Raw genomic sequence first — 17,931 nt, forward strand, 5'->3', positions numbered from 1 at the left:
ATCGAAAAGCAATAAGTTCCATTTTCAAAAAAATATCAATTTTCGTAAAACTTGATCTATAAAGGTTTAAAAATTTGTGGGGTCAATTTGGTCAATTAGGGACCGATTTGAGGTCAAGACTAATAAAAATGTATCGAAAATGTCTTGTTTTGTGCGCGTAACGCAAACGAGGTATTTCTATTAACACTCAAAATGAGGTATTTTTAATTATTTATTTCAATCTTGACCTTTAGCTTACTTACATGTTTGACCTTTAGCTTTAGGAGAGCATCAAGAAGATAATATATGAGATATCTATACTTATATAATATTCAACATGACTCAAACCCAAATTAAACCAATCGAATCGGACTTAGTGATCCGAATTGACACCACTAAATAAACTTAGCTTGAACACTTCTTTTTAAATATAGGTAGATGTTTTAAGAGTATGGAGTAGGGGCCTAGGAAAGTATACATTAACTTTGCAGCTTATGAATTATAAAATAAAGAAAACGTGTATGTGAACAATTTAGTTAAATTAGTAGATTCATTTGGTTCACCTTTGGACCTTGATTAGTGACTGCCTTAATCTGAGCCTAGTTATTTAAAGATAGGATATTACTGTATACTTTCATTGCATGATGTAAGCTTAAGATGTTAATTATGTTATTGGGGGCTCTTACATGTAATTCCTTTTCTTTTATCTGTGAGCAGATTAAACTTCAATTTATAATGTTCTGGAATGCCCAAGCTTGAAGATTGTTGATGCTAGTATGAATTGAGACAACAACTTTATATTTTGAATAGAGGTGGCCTGGTGATAATGTTAATTTTTTAAAGAAAAAAATATTTCATTATATTAAATATGAAAGAAGCCTAGGCAACAAACAAACTAACTCATCAAGCTAAAATAAAGGAAATAAAAGTGGGATAGATCATGGCCCACAAAACATACGACTATGCTAATACTTTGAAAATGGATTCTAGGATTCCTAACTAAAAGACCACTGACAAATAACATGTTCCAATCCTACACTATAGGAACTACTTTGAATCAATCCAACATATATAAAAAAGACAAAATTTGTTTTTTTTTTTTTTTTTTAACAGTATTAAAAGAGATATATATATATAAAAAAAAAAAAAAAAAAAAAAAAAAAAAAAAACTTTTATCTAATAACACCACAGGAAAAAAATAAAATGGGATTTTAACACCTGTTAACAGCTTTCGTCATCAAAGTCCTTGTTAACTTTTACCCCACTAAAATAAATATAAACCCACCAAAAGTAAAATCCAATTTTATTTAATTATTTTTTTTTTATTTATTTTTTTTTTAACTTTTTGTGGTGTTAAAATAATTTTTTTAACAGTGTTAAAAAATAAATTATGTCTTATCTTCCATTGTGTTAAAAGTCAAAATTTCTATTATATCTATTAAAATTTAAATTCAGTATTGGTAACATATAATAGAAAATAAATGAACGGTAAAAATAAGTTTCAATCTATAATTTGAAGTTTTATTGAGTAATACTCCGTATATAATGCTCATAGTCAAATTAGTAACATAATGATGAAATTGAAAAGAAAAGGAGAAGTACGTGGAGGATTTGCTTCTTATCTTGTCTTATTATCCTCAATCAAATTTAGAAATGAACCATTGAACATGGAGACCATCAAGGAGACAATCTGCATGATACTAAAAAAATATACTACGTATATTGTATATAGAGCATGCATGCATATTTATCCTACTTTACCATTAGAAATTAGAAACACGAATACCGGAGACAACTTTTATAAATCACATGCCGTACTAAGGAAGTTCCAACTTAATTAAAAATTATAAATCAAGCAATATCCCACGTGTATTATATTTAAAAGTACGTTGTTGTTATTTGGTCAATGTTTAGTTGAACACATATTAAAAGCGTAAAAAAATTTCTAGAATGAAGGTAGTATATGCGAAGTGTTATAGAAGTTGATACAGTGAGGGTATATAATGAAACGTGATCCCACTTGTTTTTTTCATACGTTATATCATAATCACATATGATAAAAAAAGATTCAACATAAATTAGGAAAAGTAATAAAAAAATATGGGTAGAGCAAACATGAGAATATTGTAGTACCCCCGTTTCATAATAATCGCAAACTTTTGCACTATTCATATATTTACTTTGTGGATTAGTCAATTCATTTATCTCATTAGACCGACATACATAATTACAAACATTAATGATCAAAGTTGTGCGTTGGCACATGTGCCTGTCAAATTGTTATGCTTATTATGAAGAGAGTATGATTATAGTGCACTGTCATAAGAATTGTATAATTATATATATGGATTCAAGAAAAAATTGGCATCTTAAGCCTCACATGCAGTCTATAAATACGGTGAAATGAGACAACAACTTTATATTTTGAATAGAGGTGGCCTGGTGATAATGTACAGTATAATCCATTTTTTTAAGAGATGTAAAGTGCACTTTGTATTACAAGCATACATACATCAGATTTTGTACTATTAACTACAATATTGAAAAAAAAAAAAAAACTTCTTTTGTAAAAGTATTTTAGTTATGTTTTTAATTTTGAATAATATATAAATTAGTTGAACAGGGTTCTTTAGTTAAATAGCAATATTAGAGACATTGATACTAAAGAGTCTAGTATTTGAAAGTTCCAATACTAAGTAATTTTGTTGTTTTGAAGTCTATCTTTAGTATCGGAAATTTCCAATACTAAAGGGACTTTCAGAAGCTAGGAAAAACTACTGTAACAGTAATTTCAGATACTATATTGATTGTTTAGTATCGGAAACCAATTTGATACTAAGGATCTAACTCTTTAGTATCAATTATTTCCGACACCATATACATAAATAATAATGGAAGATTTTTGATACCATATGATATGATAGTTGTATCAGAATTTCGGTTACTAATTATCTGATACTAATTAATGATATTTCTGATACTAAAGGGACCCTTTTTTAGTATCGGTTTGAAGAATCGATACCAACACATTAGCCACGGAGGTATTAGTATCGGTTTAGTGTCAGAAATTATTTCCGATACTAATGGCCTTTGGTATCGGAAAACAACCCTTTTACTATCGATTAATTTCCGATACTAAAGACCAATTTTCCAATAGTTAAAGTGAGGAAATTTCAGCCCAAAGCAGCCTCGTTAGTCACTAGTTAAGGGTTTGAAGTAAGAGTTTTACCAAGTTAGCCAAAGTATATATATTGTATTATGGAATTGCACGCCATAAGGATCCACCAACACATGGTGAGGTACGTATAGCAAAGTTAGAAGCTAGCACCTTAATTAATTAGTATTGTTATATAATTATATTTATGGATTCAAGAAAATGTGGCATCTTAAGTCTTAAGTCTCACATGCCATGCAGTCTATAAATACGGTGAAATGAGAAGCTTTTTTCAATGCACTACAATTAACAAGCTCTTTTACTCAAACTTAATAGCAGGCATTACTCAAGGGTATGCTATATACTACTCCCTTCACTTAAATCAAAGTTACTTTTTATTATTAATCGATAGATACTAGTAGATTATATCATCAATTTATTTTATTATTAAGTATTTGATTTATATTTGATTATTGTTTTAAGTGTTGTTAGTAATTCACGCACGTACGGTTTTGCAGGATAGAAGACGGTACTACGTACGATAAGCAAGAGAGAAACATGGCAGGCATCGAACCAAACGTTGTGAATTTGCAGGATCCAGCAGCTCACTATGAGAAGCTGGTGACGGAGTTGGAGGTCAAGGGTCAGGCCGAGGCCAATAATGCTCAGCTACTCGCTGGAGATGTGGAATTGACCAGCCCTACCACAAACTTTACCGATAGCAAGCTCACAAAACTCGACGTTCATTTTTGGTCTGGATATACGCTCACTAGCTTCCCTGATATGAATAGATTCACAACTTACTATTTTAGGGAGAAAGGCCCTCTTCCTCAAGGTGTCAAGTGGGGCTATTGCTACGCTTCTGGTACCGACTCCACTGCTCGTAAGTGGGTTGCGGCTTTTGATTCCGCTGCTGGCAAGGTACATTATACTACTAGCTACTACTTGAACATCTAATAATAAGTATATATCATAAATTCATAACGATGTTACTTACGTTGTCAATGATGTACTAACCTATTTTTTTTCCAATTAAATGTATTTCAGGCTTATTGTGAAGCCGGGCCTACAGGCCCAGTTGACTGGAACGTAGTTGAAGTTAAGTTGAATGCGTCTGGAAGCAGTTGCGAGTATGTTGACCCTATTCTTGGAGGCAGGATCACTGCTAAGATTACTGGTCTCCAAGCAATATCAACTCTCTATTAGCTACCATCTTAGCTTAATTAGTAAGCTGCATTGCTGCTGCAATTAATCAAGAACTACAATCCTTTACATTCCTTGCTTTTTAATTAAGTGCATTTTAATTGTGTAATAAAAGTAATGATGCTACTATGCATCTAGTATCCTAATAATGTACGGTTGTTTATGGTTGTAATGTATATGTCACCCAATAGACAATCTATATATATATGGAATAAACTGTTTCAATTTACTTTTTTTGTTTTTATACAAGAACTGTTTTAATTTACTTGGTATTTTATTAGATACTAAAATTGTTAACTGGAATTTTATGTCATTTTTATATCCTCCATGTACTACTCTCCCAATTTACATGAATCTCTGTTTAAGTCATTTATTTAATTACATGCTACAAAATGAGCAAAGTGATTACAAATATTTCTGTATAAATCACAACTTTTATTTGAACATAACAAACTTACTCTATTAATTTGTCATCTTGAACATTTTCATAAAAAGTTCTGAACATAAACTTGATAAAAGGGAAGGTTGTAACATATGGCAATTAGTAAGATAAGTAATACAATATAAAAACTCTTGCTTAAATCCAAATAAATTAGAGCTAACGATGTCAAGAACTAAATTTAGTGACAATTTTTTATAGGAAAAATTGAGTCTAATAATCCCATCTTTAGTCGCTTCGCTGTTAATAATCCCACCTTTAGATTTTTATTTAATAATCCCATCTTTATAGGGGATTTTCATCTATTGGTCCCTTATGACCGGTAACCTGTACATTGGGTAAACTTTTTTTTTTTAATTTAAGTGACACATGGCACTAAATAATTCGTCAAAAAATTAATAATAAAAAAAAACTTAAAAAAATTTGGTAAAAAAAAAAAAAACCCTAATAATTTTTTTTATCCCCAACGACCACCGAACCCCCAACCTCCGGCAGCCCCTCCTCGGCTCCTCCCCATCTCCACTGCTGGAACCCCCATCCCCAATACCGCCAGAACTCCCATTTCTACCGCCGGAACACCCATTTCCACCCCCTCCTAGCAAAAACCGACCCAGCTCCCCCTAAAACCACCCCGATTTTCAATAAAAAAAAAGTAAAAATAAAAAATAACCTTCAAGAGCGGTTCGAGGGGGTTTTCGATGGAGTTTAGGGGGTGTATGGGGGTTTTTCGATGGAGTTTCGGGGGTTTATGGCGGTTTTCGGCGGAGTTTCGGGGGTATTTGGTTGTGGTGGTTTCAAGTGTGGGTTTGGGTCAGGGGTTGATTTCGGTGGTGGATTTGATCGGTGGGGTGGTTTTTGATTCCGGCCAGCCGTTTTCGGGGGTTTATGGTGGAAGTTGGCGGGTATTCGGTGGGGCTAGGGTAAGGGTTAAGGTATCCTAATAATGTACGGTTGTTTATGGTTGTAATGTATATGTCACCCAATAGACAATCTATATATATATGGAATAAACTGTTTCAATTTACTTTTTTTTTTTTATACAAGAACTGTTTTAATTTACTTGGTATTTTATTAGATACTAAAATTGTTAACTGGAATTTTATGTCATTTTTATATCCTCCATGTACTACTCTCCCGATTTACATGAATCTCTGTTTAAGTCATTTATTTAATTACATGCTACAAAATGAGCAAAGTGATTACAAATATTACTGTATAAATCACAACTTTTATTTGGACATAATAAACTTACTCTGTTAATTTGTCATCTTGAACATTTTCATAAAAAGTTCTGAACATAAATTTGATAAAAGGGAAGGTTGTAACATATGGCAATTAGTAAGACAAGTAATACAATATAGAAACTCTTGCTTAAATCCAAATAAATTAGAGCTAACGATGTCAAGAACTAAATTTAGTGACAATTTTTTATAAAGAGTCCCTGATTATATCATTTTACTTTCCTCCTCTACAAAAGAATTTGCCCTTAAATTCAAATCAATTATATTACAATAAGGCCAGTTGGTAAGTCTACATTCTCCGACATTTTATATACTCCCTCTGTTTTTTAATATTTGTATCACTTTGACCGGCACATTTATCAAGACATAAATTTAACCATAAATATCTTTTATTGTGTCGGAACAAATCAAGTTCGTATTTGTGCATTAGAGAGAATAGAAAATATGCATTAGAGAGGTGACCAAAATGGGCCCGGTCTAATTTTGGGCGGCTATGAAAATTAAAATTCGGCCTAAAATTATTATTTTTTTAGGCAAGCCATGAACAAGCATTTTTGACACCTTTTTTTTTTTTTTTTTTTGGCCCGAACCAAAATGATCAAAAAACTCGCTAGGCTAAGTATCACCAAATATGACTAAAATATCAAACATAGATCAAAAATAATAAAAACATCTAGAACTAAGTATCACCACTAGCATAATCAATACAAGACAAATTCTTACCCCAACCAATTAATTACACGTTCACTAGGAAAGGTACGCCCTATAAATACCAAAGATCTCTCCCGAGTTGTCAATGGCTTCCCTAATTAACAATCAAACCACTTCCGTGGAATTATACAAATTAAAGACATTAAGTCCGGCACCCTAACTTCCTAATAATCTGTTCTACCTACTTCCGTGGAGAATTTGTAAAACGCCTTGGTATTGACTATACGGAGACCTTTAGCCCAGTTGAAAAACTGGCTACCATTCGCACTCTTCTTAGTCTTGCAGTATCTCAACAATGGTCACTTCGTCAACTCGACATCAACAATGCATTCTTACAAGGTAGACTACAAGAAGAAGTGTATATGTCACAACCACCCGGGTTCATTGATCCAAAATTTCCTTCTCGTGTTTGCAAATTGAAGAAAGCCATTTATGGCTTAAAACAAGCTCCACGGGCTTGGTACACCGAGCTTGCAAATTTCCTACTTGGTTCGGGTTTCAAAAGATGTATCTCAGATACATCATTATTTATTTTGCATCACTCGACTAATCCCATATATCTAATTGTTTATGTGGATGACATTATTATTACCGGTCCAAATGCAACTAATCTTGATATGTTTATTAAGACTTTGGCAAACAGGTTCTCTTTGAAGGATTTGGGACAACTATCTTAATTCCTTGGTGTTGAAGTCATTCCAACATCAACTGGCTTATTTTTAAGTCAACAAAGGTACATCATTGATCTTCTTGAGAAGATGGGAATGCTAGAAGCCAAGCCAGCACCCACCCTCATGGTCATTACTCATACATTAATGGCCAACTCAGGTGTTGTTCTTGAAGAGCCCAAGGATTATAGAGCTGCTGTTGGTAGTCTTCAATACCTCACTCTAACTAGGCCGGATGTCACCTTTGCCGTAAATAAACTATCTCAATTTATGCATCGACCAACAACGGAACACTGGTCAGCACTCAAACGCCTCCTACGCTACCTCAATAGCACACTTGACAAAGGCATAAACATATACAAAGATTCACCTCCTATACTACATGCCTTCTCTGATGCGGATTGGGCGGGTGATAAGGATGATTTTTTTCAACAATGGGTCATGTAGTCTTTCTTGGCCGCACCCCAATTACTTGGTGCTTTAAGAAACAAAAGTCCCTAGCTCGATCATCCACCGAAGCAGAGTATAGGGCCATTGCTCACACCACCGCAGAATTAATGTGGGTACAAAATCTAGTCACTGAAATGAAAATTAAAATATCAAACACTCCAGTCATCTATTGTGACAACTTAAGTGCTACTTACTTAAGTGCAAACCCGGTGTTTCATTCTAAAATGAAACATTTTGCACTAGCATTCTACTTCATCCGTGAACAAGTCCAAAAGGGTGCTCTTCGTGTCACTCATGTTTCAACCGGTGATCAACTAACGGACTTCCTTACAAAACCACTCTCCAGACCAAGGTTGGACACATTACTCATCAAGATCGGACTTTTCGATCCGCCGTCCATCGACTTAGTGCCAGGGATAGGACCTATTTCAAAGGCTCCATATAGGATGGCCCAGGCTGAGATGAAAGAGTTGAAGACTCAATTAGATGACTTATTGGAGAAAGGTTATATTCGGCCTAGTTCATCACCATAGGGTGCACCAGTTTTGTTCGTGAAGAAGAAAGATGGAAGCTTGAGGTTGTGCATAGATTACCGAGAGTTGAACAATGTGACAGTCAAGAACTAGTACCCGCTGCCTAGGATTGATGATATGTTCGACCAGTTGAAAGGGGCAAGAATATTTTCGAAGATCGATTTGAGGTCTAGGTATCATCAGTTGAGGATAGCAGAGTCGGACATTCCAAAGAGTGCTTTTAGGACACGTTATGGTCGCTATGAATTCACTGTAATGCCATTTGGGTTAACTAATGCACTTGCGGTTTTTATGCATTTAATGCACCAAATTTTTAGGCCATACTTGGACAAGTTTGTTGTGGTATTTATTGATGATATTTTGGTATATTCGAAGAACCGGGATGAGCATAAGGATCATTTCAGGACGGTATTTTCAACCTTGAGAGAACATCAATTATATGTCAAACTCTGCGGGGGTATGTAGAGAATAATATCACATCGTGATATTAATCTTGATATGCAAATCACGGGCTAGCTAATATCACTCCATTTCCTTGATTGAGAGTATACTATCTTTTATATTTGTAAAGTATATATTATCTTTGACTTTGTAATTGATTCTCTTATTGTATAGCTTACGTGATTAGTGCCTTAGGCTTGTAATATGTATAGCATGTAATTTTTCTTATGAAATACAATTCCACCTACTCTTACACTTACAATTACGCATTAATCATTTGGAATTTAGATGCATAGAAGCATCATAATTATTTGTTACACAAGAGTACTTGAAGTAAAAAGGAAAGTAACAAGGAAGCTAGTTCATGATTGGCAGCTAACGCAATACATCAAATTAAATTCGTAGTGCAACACATATTATTCCATAGTAGATAGATTTCATTATATCTCAGCAAGCTCTAACATTCAGCGGAAATGTGCATATGCCTTGAGACCATCAATCGTAGCAAGTACGTTACCTCCAAGGATGGGGTCAGTGTGCTCGGTTTTGCTTCCGGACATACCCAGTTTCACTTCAACTACGTTCCAATCAACTGGACCCATTGGTCCTGCTTCAGCATAAGCCTGAAATTTTAATTTGCAAAAAATGGTTAATATAGAACACTATACTCTAATAAACATCACTAAGATTTTATATATATTAAAAAGTTACTTCTTAGGAAGGGACTGAAACCTAACTACCCAAAACAACCACAAAATGAAATTGCGCGAGGAGTGTATATATATATACCTTGCCAGCAGCAGTATCAAAAGCCACAATCCACTTACGAGCAGTGGTGTCATCAGCGGCACCATTAGCCCAGACTTGGCCCCATTTGACGCCTTCAGGCTTGGTGCCTTTCTGGGTAAGAACGGTGTAATAGCCGCTACTAAGAGTCGGGCGATCAGTGACCACAGAGCCAGACCAAAAATGCCTATCAATTCTTTGTATTTTGTCCTTGCAAAGGTTTAAGAATTGTGTGTTCAATAACACTTGATCAGCACTTAACCCTACATTATCCTCGCCGTTCACCTTGGCATCCAACTCCGCTTTCAAACTCTCGTAATCAGCCTCCGGATTCACCAAGGGCACTTCTTCGGCTGTGATCAAATCCGTCATAATTTCTTGTGCTTACTTTGTACTTTAAATGCAATGACAACATATATATGTTACGTTAATATGCATGTTCGTTAATTTAAGATGGATAGAAGCGTAGGAGATATATAGTTCTACGATATTCAATTTAATTTTTTTGCTTATTATCTAACATTGATATTAAATTACTAATATTATGAAACGTTATGAAGAGAGTATATATATATAGTATTGTGAACAAACAAAACGTTACTATTAAAAAAGAACGAATAAGGGTGTAATTTTCCGTCGTTGACCCACCACAAAATACCCCAAATTAACGAGAAAAGCAATAAAGAAGATCCTCTATTTAATAAGGGTGTAATTTATTTAGGAAATATCTTAAAGTTTTATTCAACGTCCGGCCACGTTCGTTAGCAAGATCCTATATTTAATCACGTGTAACAAAAATATGCAAAAACTCGTACTTTGAATTGAATTTGAAATAAAACTAAGACCACAAACGAATATAACATCTCATGCATGACTATGTTTTCAAGTGAATATACTCCGTATATTTTTATCTTTAAAGTATTAGCTAATTCCTCTTTCAATGGACACCCTCACAATTGCAAATTATCCTATAATAATAATAAAATAAAATAAAATAAAATAGAGGGAGTATTATGATTTCGAAGGGAGGGAGAGGAAAATAATATAAAGATCGAAGAGAGTAGTACCCTTAATGAGTATTGCCTGCTAAGTTTGAGGATTAGAGGGAATAGTGCTTGTTATTGTACTGTATTAGCTTTATAAATTTCAGTATTTATAGAGAGGCCTAGACTTTATCAAGATCGGACAAAGATGCATGATGTAGTGTATGAATTTTAAATTAAGCAATCAAACATAAAAGATAAGTTAAACTATAACAGCGACAATTTGATAAATATCAACGCATTCAAAGGGCTAATTTCAGATTTCTTGGAATCTGCAAGTTCTGATATTGATTCATACTTGTTTGTATAAAATAAATGTACATAATATCTTCTTCAACGATATGCATGTTATCAACTAAGGACATTTCTAATATAATCATATCCAAAGTCTATTAATATTTGTAATACTTTTAGCAATAATCGGCATATACAAGGCTCATTAAGTTATTATTATTCACTCATAATAATGAATTGAAGATATGATAAGAAGAGAGACACGTGTGCTCTGACCTTGAGCCACGAGGCATGTGTTAAATGTAGTCCACGTTGAGTTATTTTCTCAGTTAAAAATTATTATTAAAATTAGAAGGATATTATTCTCATAATCATAGTTGTTAAAATCCCGATTCGGATCTTACGATCTTACGATTTTAAGATCCAAAATTGCGTGATCGATGCGGATCTTTGGCAGGATCTTAAGTTTGCAGAATCTTACAATCCTACTCCGATATTAATTATGATTGGTAGGATTTCAACACAATCCTACGATTTTACTACGATCCTACGATCCGATCCAACATTTTACTATAATACGAGACTTTGATTTATTTCGACATATTTTTTTATTACTCATTAGGTTATATGCACCTAAGTTTAATGTATTCAATAATTATCGCTAATAAATTAGCGAATCTGAGACATTAATATTATTTTATCAATTGACAACTTGCAATTGTCATAGTTAAGGTCTCATTCTTGACAAATTTGCACATAATTTATCAATTTAAACTTGTGTTATTAATATTCTAACTACCATACAGACAAAGCTAAATGAAGATCGACCTTTCTTAAGCAAACCAATATCTTTTAGCATTGAAATCCCTTAGAAGAAATGTTTTTAAGTCAATTTATAGCATAATATATAATATTATTCGTTATTAAGTAGGATCTTACGATCCTACGATCCGATTCTATCGATTCGATCCCACCCCCCATCGATCCAAGGTAGGATCCCAATCCTAACAACCTTGCTCGTAATAATGAAGACAGTTAATTTTTTATTCATACTATAATTGATCAAAGGTCCATTATAGAAGTCCTCAAAAAAAAAGGTCCATTATAGAAACATATGACTGAGAATTGCAGGACAAAATTAATAAAACTTAATAAAATTCTTGCGTACAGCCGGTTTACACTAACCTTAATGTAAGGCCAGATTCGCACGTGCCAATTAGAGTATAAATAGCGCTCAATGTGCCGCATGCAAAACATCGTCTTCTTCGAAATATTCTCACAAGTTCTCTGCAAATTCTCTGCAAAACATCGATGGATTCCCTAATTCACAAATTATTACAATCTCAAAAACAAACTCAAGCTCCAATTTCAAACGATTCGCAAACTTCAGAAGAAATTGAAATTGATTCTGTAATTGATGTTGATTTAAACAACGATTCTATGCAACAAACCCTAAATTGCAGGCAATGTGGCAATAATATTGACCTAAATTGCGAAATTGATGACAATGCAATGCATCAAAACCTCAATTCAGGTACGTAATTTTGTATATGAATTTGTACAAATTTACCAAAAATAGGTAAACTGGTGATTGAATGAATTACAATCAATGCAGATTCATATGAGAGTAGAGTTCATCTCGATGAAGAACAAATCTCAGTTGATGAAGTGCAAATCTCGGTGGATGAAGAGCAAATCTCAGCGGATGAAGATTCAACTTCTGAAGGTAACATTAAGCTTTTGAACAGTTGCAGAATTGTTCAAAATCAGGAACCTCTTCCGTCATTTGAGAGTTGTTGCTCTCGATTGAAGCTAGCTGAACGAACCATCAAAAATCGTTTGGCCAAGGAGAATATTTCCGGCAGCCACACCTCCTCTAACTCCACCGCTCTCGTCGCTTCTACTGACGGCAGTGACTCTTCATCATCATCTTGCCAAAGTTCAAAGAGCAACATGTAGAAAAAGAACTCCGTTAAGAATTCAAGTAGGGGCCGCACTAATTCTTTAAATGGGGCTTCGGCCCAACAGCAATCCGGTTTAGTTCCATTTAATTGGCAGCAGCAACCGTGGGCTGCTTGGGCTCCATGGCTTGCACAATGGCCCAATCCTCCTCCGTGCCCATATCCGGCATCCTCTTGCGAACCAAGGGCTGCTTCTGCTCCGAACAATGGGCCTCGGCCTGCTGGGCCTGGCATCCTAGGCTTTAGACCTCAGGCATACAATGCTATAGGACCTTCTAGCTATACTCTGACGGATGTTGAAGCGGCTATGAGTGCTCTCGCATTTCCCCCACCGGACAGTAGTTACTACTTGGACACCGGTGCCACATCTCATATGACTTCAAATCAAGGTATTCTCTCTTCCTATGTCAATTCGAGCATTCCTCATAATAACATTGTTGTTGGTAGTGGTCATTTAATTCCGATAGTTGGTCATGGTAGTAATACTTTGTCTTACCCCTACCCACCTTTCACCTTAAGTAATGTTTTGCATGCTCCTTAATTGATCAAAAACCTTATTTCCGTCCGTAAATTCACCACTGAACATAATGTTTCCGTTGAATTTGACCCGTTTGGTTTTGCTGTGAATGATTTACAAACGGGAACCAAACTTGTGAGATGTGACAGTTCGGGTGATCTATACCCTCTTTTCTCCAACTCACAAGCCAATCCTAAAGTCAATCACTCTACTCTTACTACTAGCTCTTCCGATTTTTGGCACAATCGCTTGCGTCATCCTGGTGATGCCGTTCTTAGGTCTCTAAGTAGTAAAAAGTTTATTGATTGTAATAAGGCTTGTACTTCTTTTTGTTCTTCTTGTCCTTTAGGGAAATAATCTAAATTACCTTTTAATGATTCTATGTCACATACTTTTTTCCGTTTGACATTATTCATAGTGATCTTTGGACATCTCCTATATTAAGTTCTTCCGGCCATCGTTATTATGTTTTATTTCTTGATGATTATAGCAAATTTTTATGGATATTTCCTATTGGCAAAAATTCTCAAGTTAAACACTTGTTCAAATCTTTTCACTCGGTTGTCCGTACTCAATTTGAACGTAACATTAAGACTTTTCAATGTGACAATGGCACTGAGTATATCAATGGAACTTTAAAGGAATTTTTTGATCACCATGGTATGTTGTTTCGGCTTTCTTGTCCTCACACCTCTCCCCAAAATGGAAAAGCATAATGTCACATAAAATCAATAAATAACATCATTCGGACTTTACTTGCTCATGCCTCTTTACCCCTTTCATTTTAGCACCATGCTTTAGAAGTGGCTACGTACTTGTTAAACATTCTTCCCACCAAAGTTATAGAATTTAAGTCACCCACTCAAATTCTCTATCACCGTAATCCCATCTACTTGATTTTACGTGTCTTTGGTTTTCTTTGTTTTCCTCTTTTTCCATCCACTTCTATACATAAATTGCAACAAAGGTCCACTCATGTGTCTATCTAGGTCCCGCTTCTAATCATCGTGGCTCTAAGTGTTACGATATGTCAAATGGTCAAATTCTAATTTGTCGTCATGTAAAATTTGTTGAAACTAAGTTCCCTTTCTCCAAACTTCACACACCTCAAAAAGAGGATTATAATATTTTTTTATTATAGTCCAACTCTCCTCCATTTGCAATCCCAACACGTCACATCTACTCCACCCATCACTTGTGCAGCAGAGGCAGCAGGAGTATCACCCGCAGCTCGGCCATCGAGCGTTGGGTTGTTGCGAGACCCCCCCCCCCCTATGCTACTGCCTGGCGCAATGGAAATCAAGCGCCCACTGGGTCGGCATCCACGCCATCCTCCCCCAGCAGGCCTCGCTCCCCCCTGACTGTCACACTCTCCCCCTCTACCACCTCGCAGCTTACCCCACACACTCATACCCCTGAGTTGCGCACTGCCCAACCAAGCACCTACACCCACCTAGCCCCACAAAATTCTGAACCACAAAGCATCCAACCCCAGCCCATACTCAACACCCATAGTATGACTACAAGAGCAAAACATGGCATCTGCAAGCCAAATTCCAAATATTTTCATAACTTAAACACTATGACTACCCCTAACATATCTCCTATACCAAAGGACCCTATTAGTTCTATTCATGACCCGAATTGGGAAAATGCAATGTTGGATGAATATAATGCTCTTATTGCTAATAATACATGGGAATTGGTACCTAGGCCACCGGATGTTAATGTTATTAGGTCCATGTGGATTTTTCACCATAAACGTCTCTCTGATGGGTCGTTTGAAAGGCATAAAGTCAGGCTTGTAGGTGACGGGAAAACTCAGAGGCAAGGTATTGATTGTGATGAAACTTTTAGTCTAGTTATCAAACTGGCAACTATTCATACTGCATGTCCTTAGCCTTGCTATTTTGAAGTCTTGGCCCATTCATCAGTTAGATGTCAAGAATGCTTTTTTTACATGGGTATCTCAATAAAACAGTCTATATGCATCAACCCATAGGGTTTCATGATAAGAGTCGTCCTGATCATGTTTATTTATTTAAGAAATCCCTCTACGGCCTCAAACAGGCTCCACGAGCCTGGTATCAACGTTTCGCAGATTTTGTTGCTACTATTGGTTTTTCTAATTGTAAATCTGAAAACTCTGTGTTCATTTAAAGACAGGATTCTGATATGGCTTATATTTTGTTATATGTTGACGATATAATTCTTACAACATCTTCTGATCATCTTCGGCAGCAGTTTATGACTCTTTTGGGTAATGAATTTGCCATGAAAGATTTGGGTCCCCTGAGTTTCTTCTTAGGGATTGTTGTGACTTGTAATGCATCTGGTATTTTCTTGTCCCAGAAACAGTATTCTACAAAAATCATAGACAAGATAGGAATGGATAACTGTAGCAGTTGCCCCACACCGGCAGACACTAAACCGAAACTCAGTGCTTCCAAGGACACTCCATATGAAGATCCCACTAAGTATCGTAGTCTGGCCGGGGCATTATATTACTCACTTTTACCAGACCTGACATCTCTTATGTAGTTCAGCAACTTTGCCTTCACATGCACAATCCCCGGAACGAGCATATGAGTGCTCTCAAGCGTGTTATACGCTATCTGCAAGGTATTTTGTCATATGGTCTTCATCTTTATAAATCTTCCTTTGATAAGCTCATTTCTTATACTAATGCTGATTGGGGAGGATACCCTGACACTCGACGTTCTACCTCAGGTTATAATGTTTATCTTGGTGACAACTTAATTTCTTGGTCGTCAAACCGACAACCTACTCTATCACGTTCTAGTGCTGAAGCTGAGTATCGCGGAGTTGCTAATGTTGTCTCTGATTCTTGTTGGACCAGAAATTTACTCCTTGAGCTACATTATCCGATTAATAAAGCAACTCTGGCATATGGTGACAACGTGAGTGACAGGCTAAAGTCGTATCACCTAATCAAAAGAATTACCTAAGTCCTCTAACTAAAGTAGATAGGGAATTAGGGTCGAATCCACAGGGAAACAAGTATTTCTATTCCTAATTAATTAATATAATCTAAATTATCAAGTAACCAAATTGTTTTAATGAGAGTAAAACTAATAATTAAACTAAAGCAAGTTGAGTAAGGGAGGAAAACAATGATAAAAGACCTAGGGTATAGGTTCACCAATAAATAATATTCCAGGGTAAAAACATAACAATCAATTATCAATGCTTAAATTAATCAGATCAAGTAGGGCTTTTGCTACGTATTACAATCACAGAATTAATCTACCGGTATTAAATCGCATCTCTCGAATCTTGAATCAATATTGAATAACTCATACAATTAAACCAGCGCTAATCTAATTGCATAGCAGTAAATCAATCAATAGGAAATTAACCAAAGCATTAACAATTAACAATAATAAATTACCCCTTCATATTATTTATGGATCCCCACAACCCTAGAAATAAAACTACTCGTGCATATTTAAATCTAAATTAAGCAAAGCAATTAAAGAAAGCATAATTAAATCAAGCGATTAAATTACTGAAAGTAAAAAGGAGAAGAAATCGTTACCAAATTAAATGGAACTAAAGAATTGCATAAACCAAAAGTGTAGAGAGAAAACAAGAGTATTCACTAAAAGCTAAACTAAAAACTAAGAATTTTTACTAATGAAAAACGTCCTAGCCCGTCTAAACCTCCTTAACAAAAGCGTATTTATACTTAACTAGAAAACCTAAGCTAAAACGAAGATTAAAAGTCGCTAAACGATCTCAGAAAAACGCGCCCGGTCGGGCGCCATCTCGCCCTGCCGGCGCGCCTTCGGGCGAGCAGCAACTCTCTTCCTTCTTCCTCGCCCTGCCGGGCGCGCCTTCAAGCGAGGGCTTGCCCGACCGGGCGAGCTCCCGGGCGCACTTGGACTTCGTCAATTGGGCCGTTTCTTAGCCTAATTCGCATTTCCTCTTTGGGTTCTGAATACATGGTCCATTGCCCCGGACTCTTCTTCTACGCCGAGCCCTTAATCACCGATTTGATGACTCCAACCGGCCTTTGGCTATGAAATATGGTCATAATTCTACAATGCTCGTAGTGGCTTACCATAAGTCCGGGAAAATGCTCCAGATCAGCAATTTCATATAAAACAGTACCAAAACTACGAAAACACTAGAAAACACATATTAGTAATAAAAGTAGCTCCGTAGAGCTCAAATAAACACAATTATGACCATTGGGACGGGGAATAAATATATGTAAAATAGACTTATCAAACTCCCCCAAGCCAAACCTTTGCTTGTCCCTAAGCAAAGCAATGAATAAATAAACCAAAAATTCACCCTAAAAATAATTTAAATCAAGCATAATCGATTTAAAGTAAATCCAACTAATATGCATCAAAGTCAACCAATCGAATCCATCCAACTACTCATCCTCCCTAACAATTGTCAAATAGAGCAAACCACAAGTGTATATGGAATTCAAGACTAGTGCTCACGCACTCTTCACTCTTTTATGTGGCGGATATAAAATGTATCCGATCACTCTCCATCCACCCCTTTATACGTGAACAATACCCTCCCAAACTCAC

At 35.6% G+C, this 17,931-nt stretch overlaps 3 protein-coding genes across 4 annotated transcripts; 2 read left to right on the forward strand and 1 right to left on the reverse strand.

Annotated features, from left to right (window-relative positions):
• The first annotated feature begins 3,381 nt into the window (after nucleotides 1-3,381).
• On the forward strand, nucleotides 3,382-5,890 carry LOC110707394. 2 transcript variants are annotated; one of them, XR_002508478.1, is made up of 4 exons: nucleotides 3,382-3,485; nucleotides 3,652-4,054; nucleotides 4,181-4,473; nucleotides 5,708-5,890. XR_002508478.1 is itself a non-coding variant. In XM_021885427.1 (3 exons), exons 1-3 carry the CDS (start codon nucleotides 3,412-3,414, stop codon nucleotides 4,337-4,339), a joined length of 636 nt encoding a protein of 211 aa, XP_021741119.1. In that variant the 5' UTR covers nucleotides 3,382-3,411; the 3' UTR covers nucleotides 4,340-4,599. The 2 variants fall into 2 exon arrangements, 1 of the variants encoding a protein (XP_021741119.1); XM_021885427.1 differs by lacking the exon at nucleotides 5,708-5,890 and having other exon boundaries at nucleotides 4,181-4,599.
• Nucleotides 5,891-9,072: 3,182 nt separating this feature from the next.
• LOC110707136 lies at nucleotides 9,073-10,792 on the reverse strand. Its single transcript, XM_021885148.1, has 3 exons — nucleotides 10,673-10,792; nucleotides 9,609-9,999; nucleotides 9,073-9,442 (listed from the first exon to the last, which is right to left on the reverse strand). The coding sequence occupies exons 2-3, from the start codon at nucleotides 9,975-9,977 to the stop codon at nucleotides 9,284-9,286; spliced, it is 528 nt and encodes a 175-aa protein (XP_021740840.1). The 5' UTR covers nucleotides 9,978-9,999; nucleotides 10,673-10,792; the 3' UTR covers nucleotides 9,073-9,283.
• Nucleotides 10,793-14,942: 4,150 nt separating this feature from the next.
• Nucleotides 14,943-15,901, forward strand: LOC110707409 (uncharacterized mitochondrial protein AtMg00810-like). The gene is made up of 2 exons (XM_021885441.1): nucleotides 14,943-15,233; nucleotides 15,527-15,901. The coding sequence occupies exons 1-2, from the start codon at nucleotides 14,943-14,945 to the stop codon at nucleotides 15,899-15,901; spliced, it is 666 nt and encodes a 221-aa protein (XP_021741133.1).
• The last annotated feature ends 2,030 nt before the right edge of the window (nucleotides 15,902-17,931 follow it).

Source organism: Chenopodium quinoa, unplaced genomic scaffold, assembly GCF_001683475.1.
Source record: "Chenopodium quinoa cultivar QQ74 unplaced genomic scaffold, ASM168347v1, whole genome shotgun sequence".
Lineage (NCBI taxonomy): Eukaryota > Viridiplantae > Streptophyta > Magnoliopsida > Caryophyllales > Amaranthaceae > Chenopodium > Chenopodium quinoa.

Coding starts and splice junctions, on each gene's coding strand:
- LOC110707409 (XM_021885441.1), top strand. CDS start 14,943: ATGACTACCCCTAACATATCTCCTATACCAAAGGACCCTATTAGTTCT. Junction 15,234..15,526: donor TTAGTCTAGTTATCAAACTG/GCAACTATTCAT, acceptor ATTTAAAGACAG/GATTCTGATATGGCTTATAT.
- LOC110707136 (XM_021885148.1), bottom strand. CDS start 9,977: ATGACGGATTTGATCACAGCCGAAGAAGTGCCCTTGGTGAATCCGGAG. Junction 9,443..9,608: donor TTGATACTGCTGCTGGCAAG/GTATATATATAT, acceptor TTAAAATTTCAG/GCTTATGCTGAAGCAGGACC.
- LOC110707394 (XM_021885427.1), top strand. CDS start 3,412: ATGAGAAGCTTTTTTCAATGCACTACAATTAACAAGCTCTTTTACTCA. Junction 3,486..3,651: donor ATAGCAGGCATTACTCAAGG/GTATGCTATATA, acceptor ACGGTTTTGCAG/GATAGAAGACGGTACTACGT. Junction 4,055..4,180: donor TTGATTCCGCTGCTGGCAAG/GTACATTATACT, acceptor AATGTATTTCAG/GCTTATTGTGAAGCCGGGCC.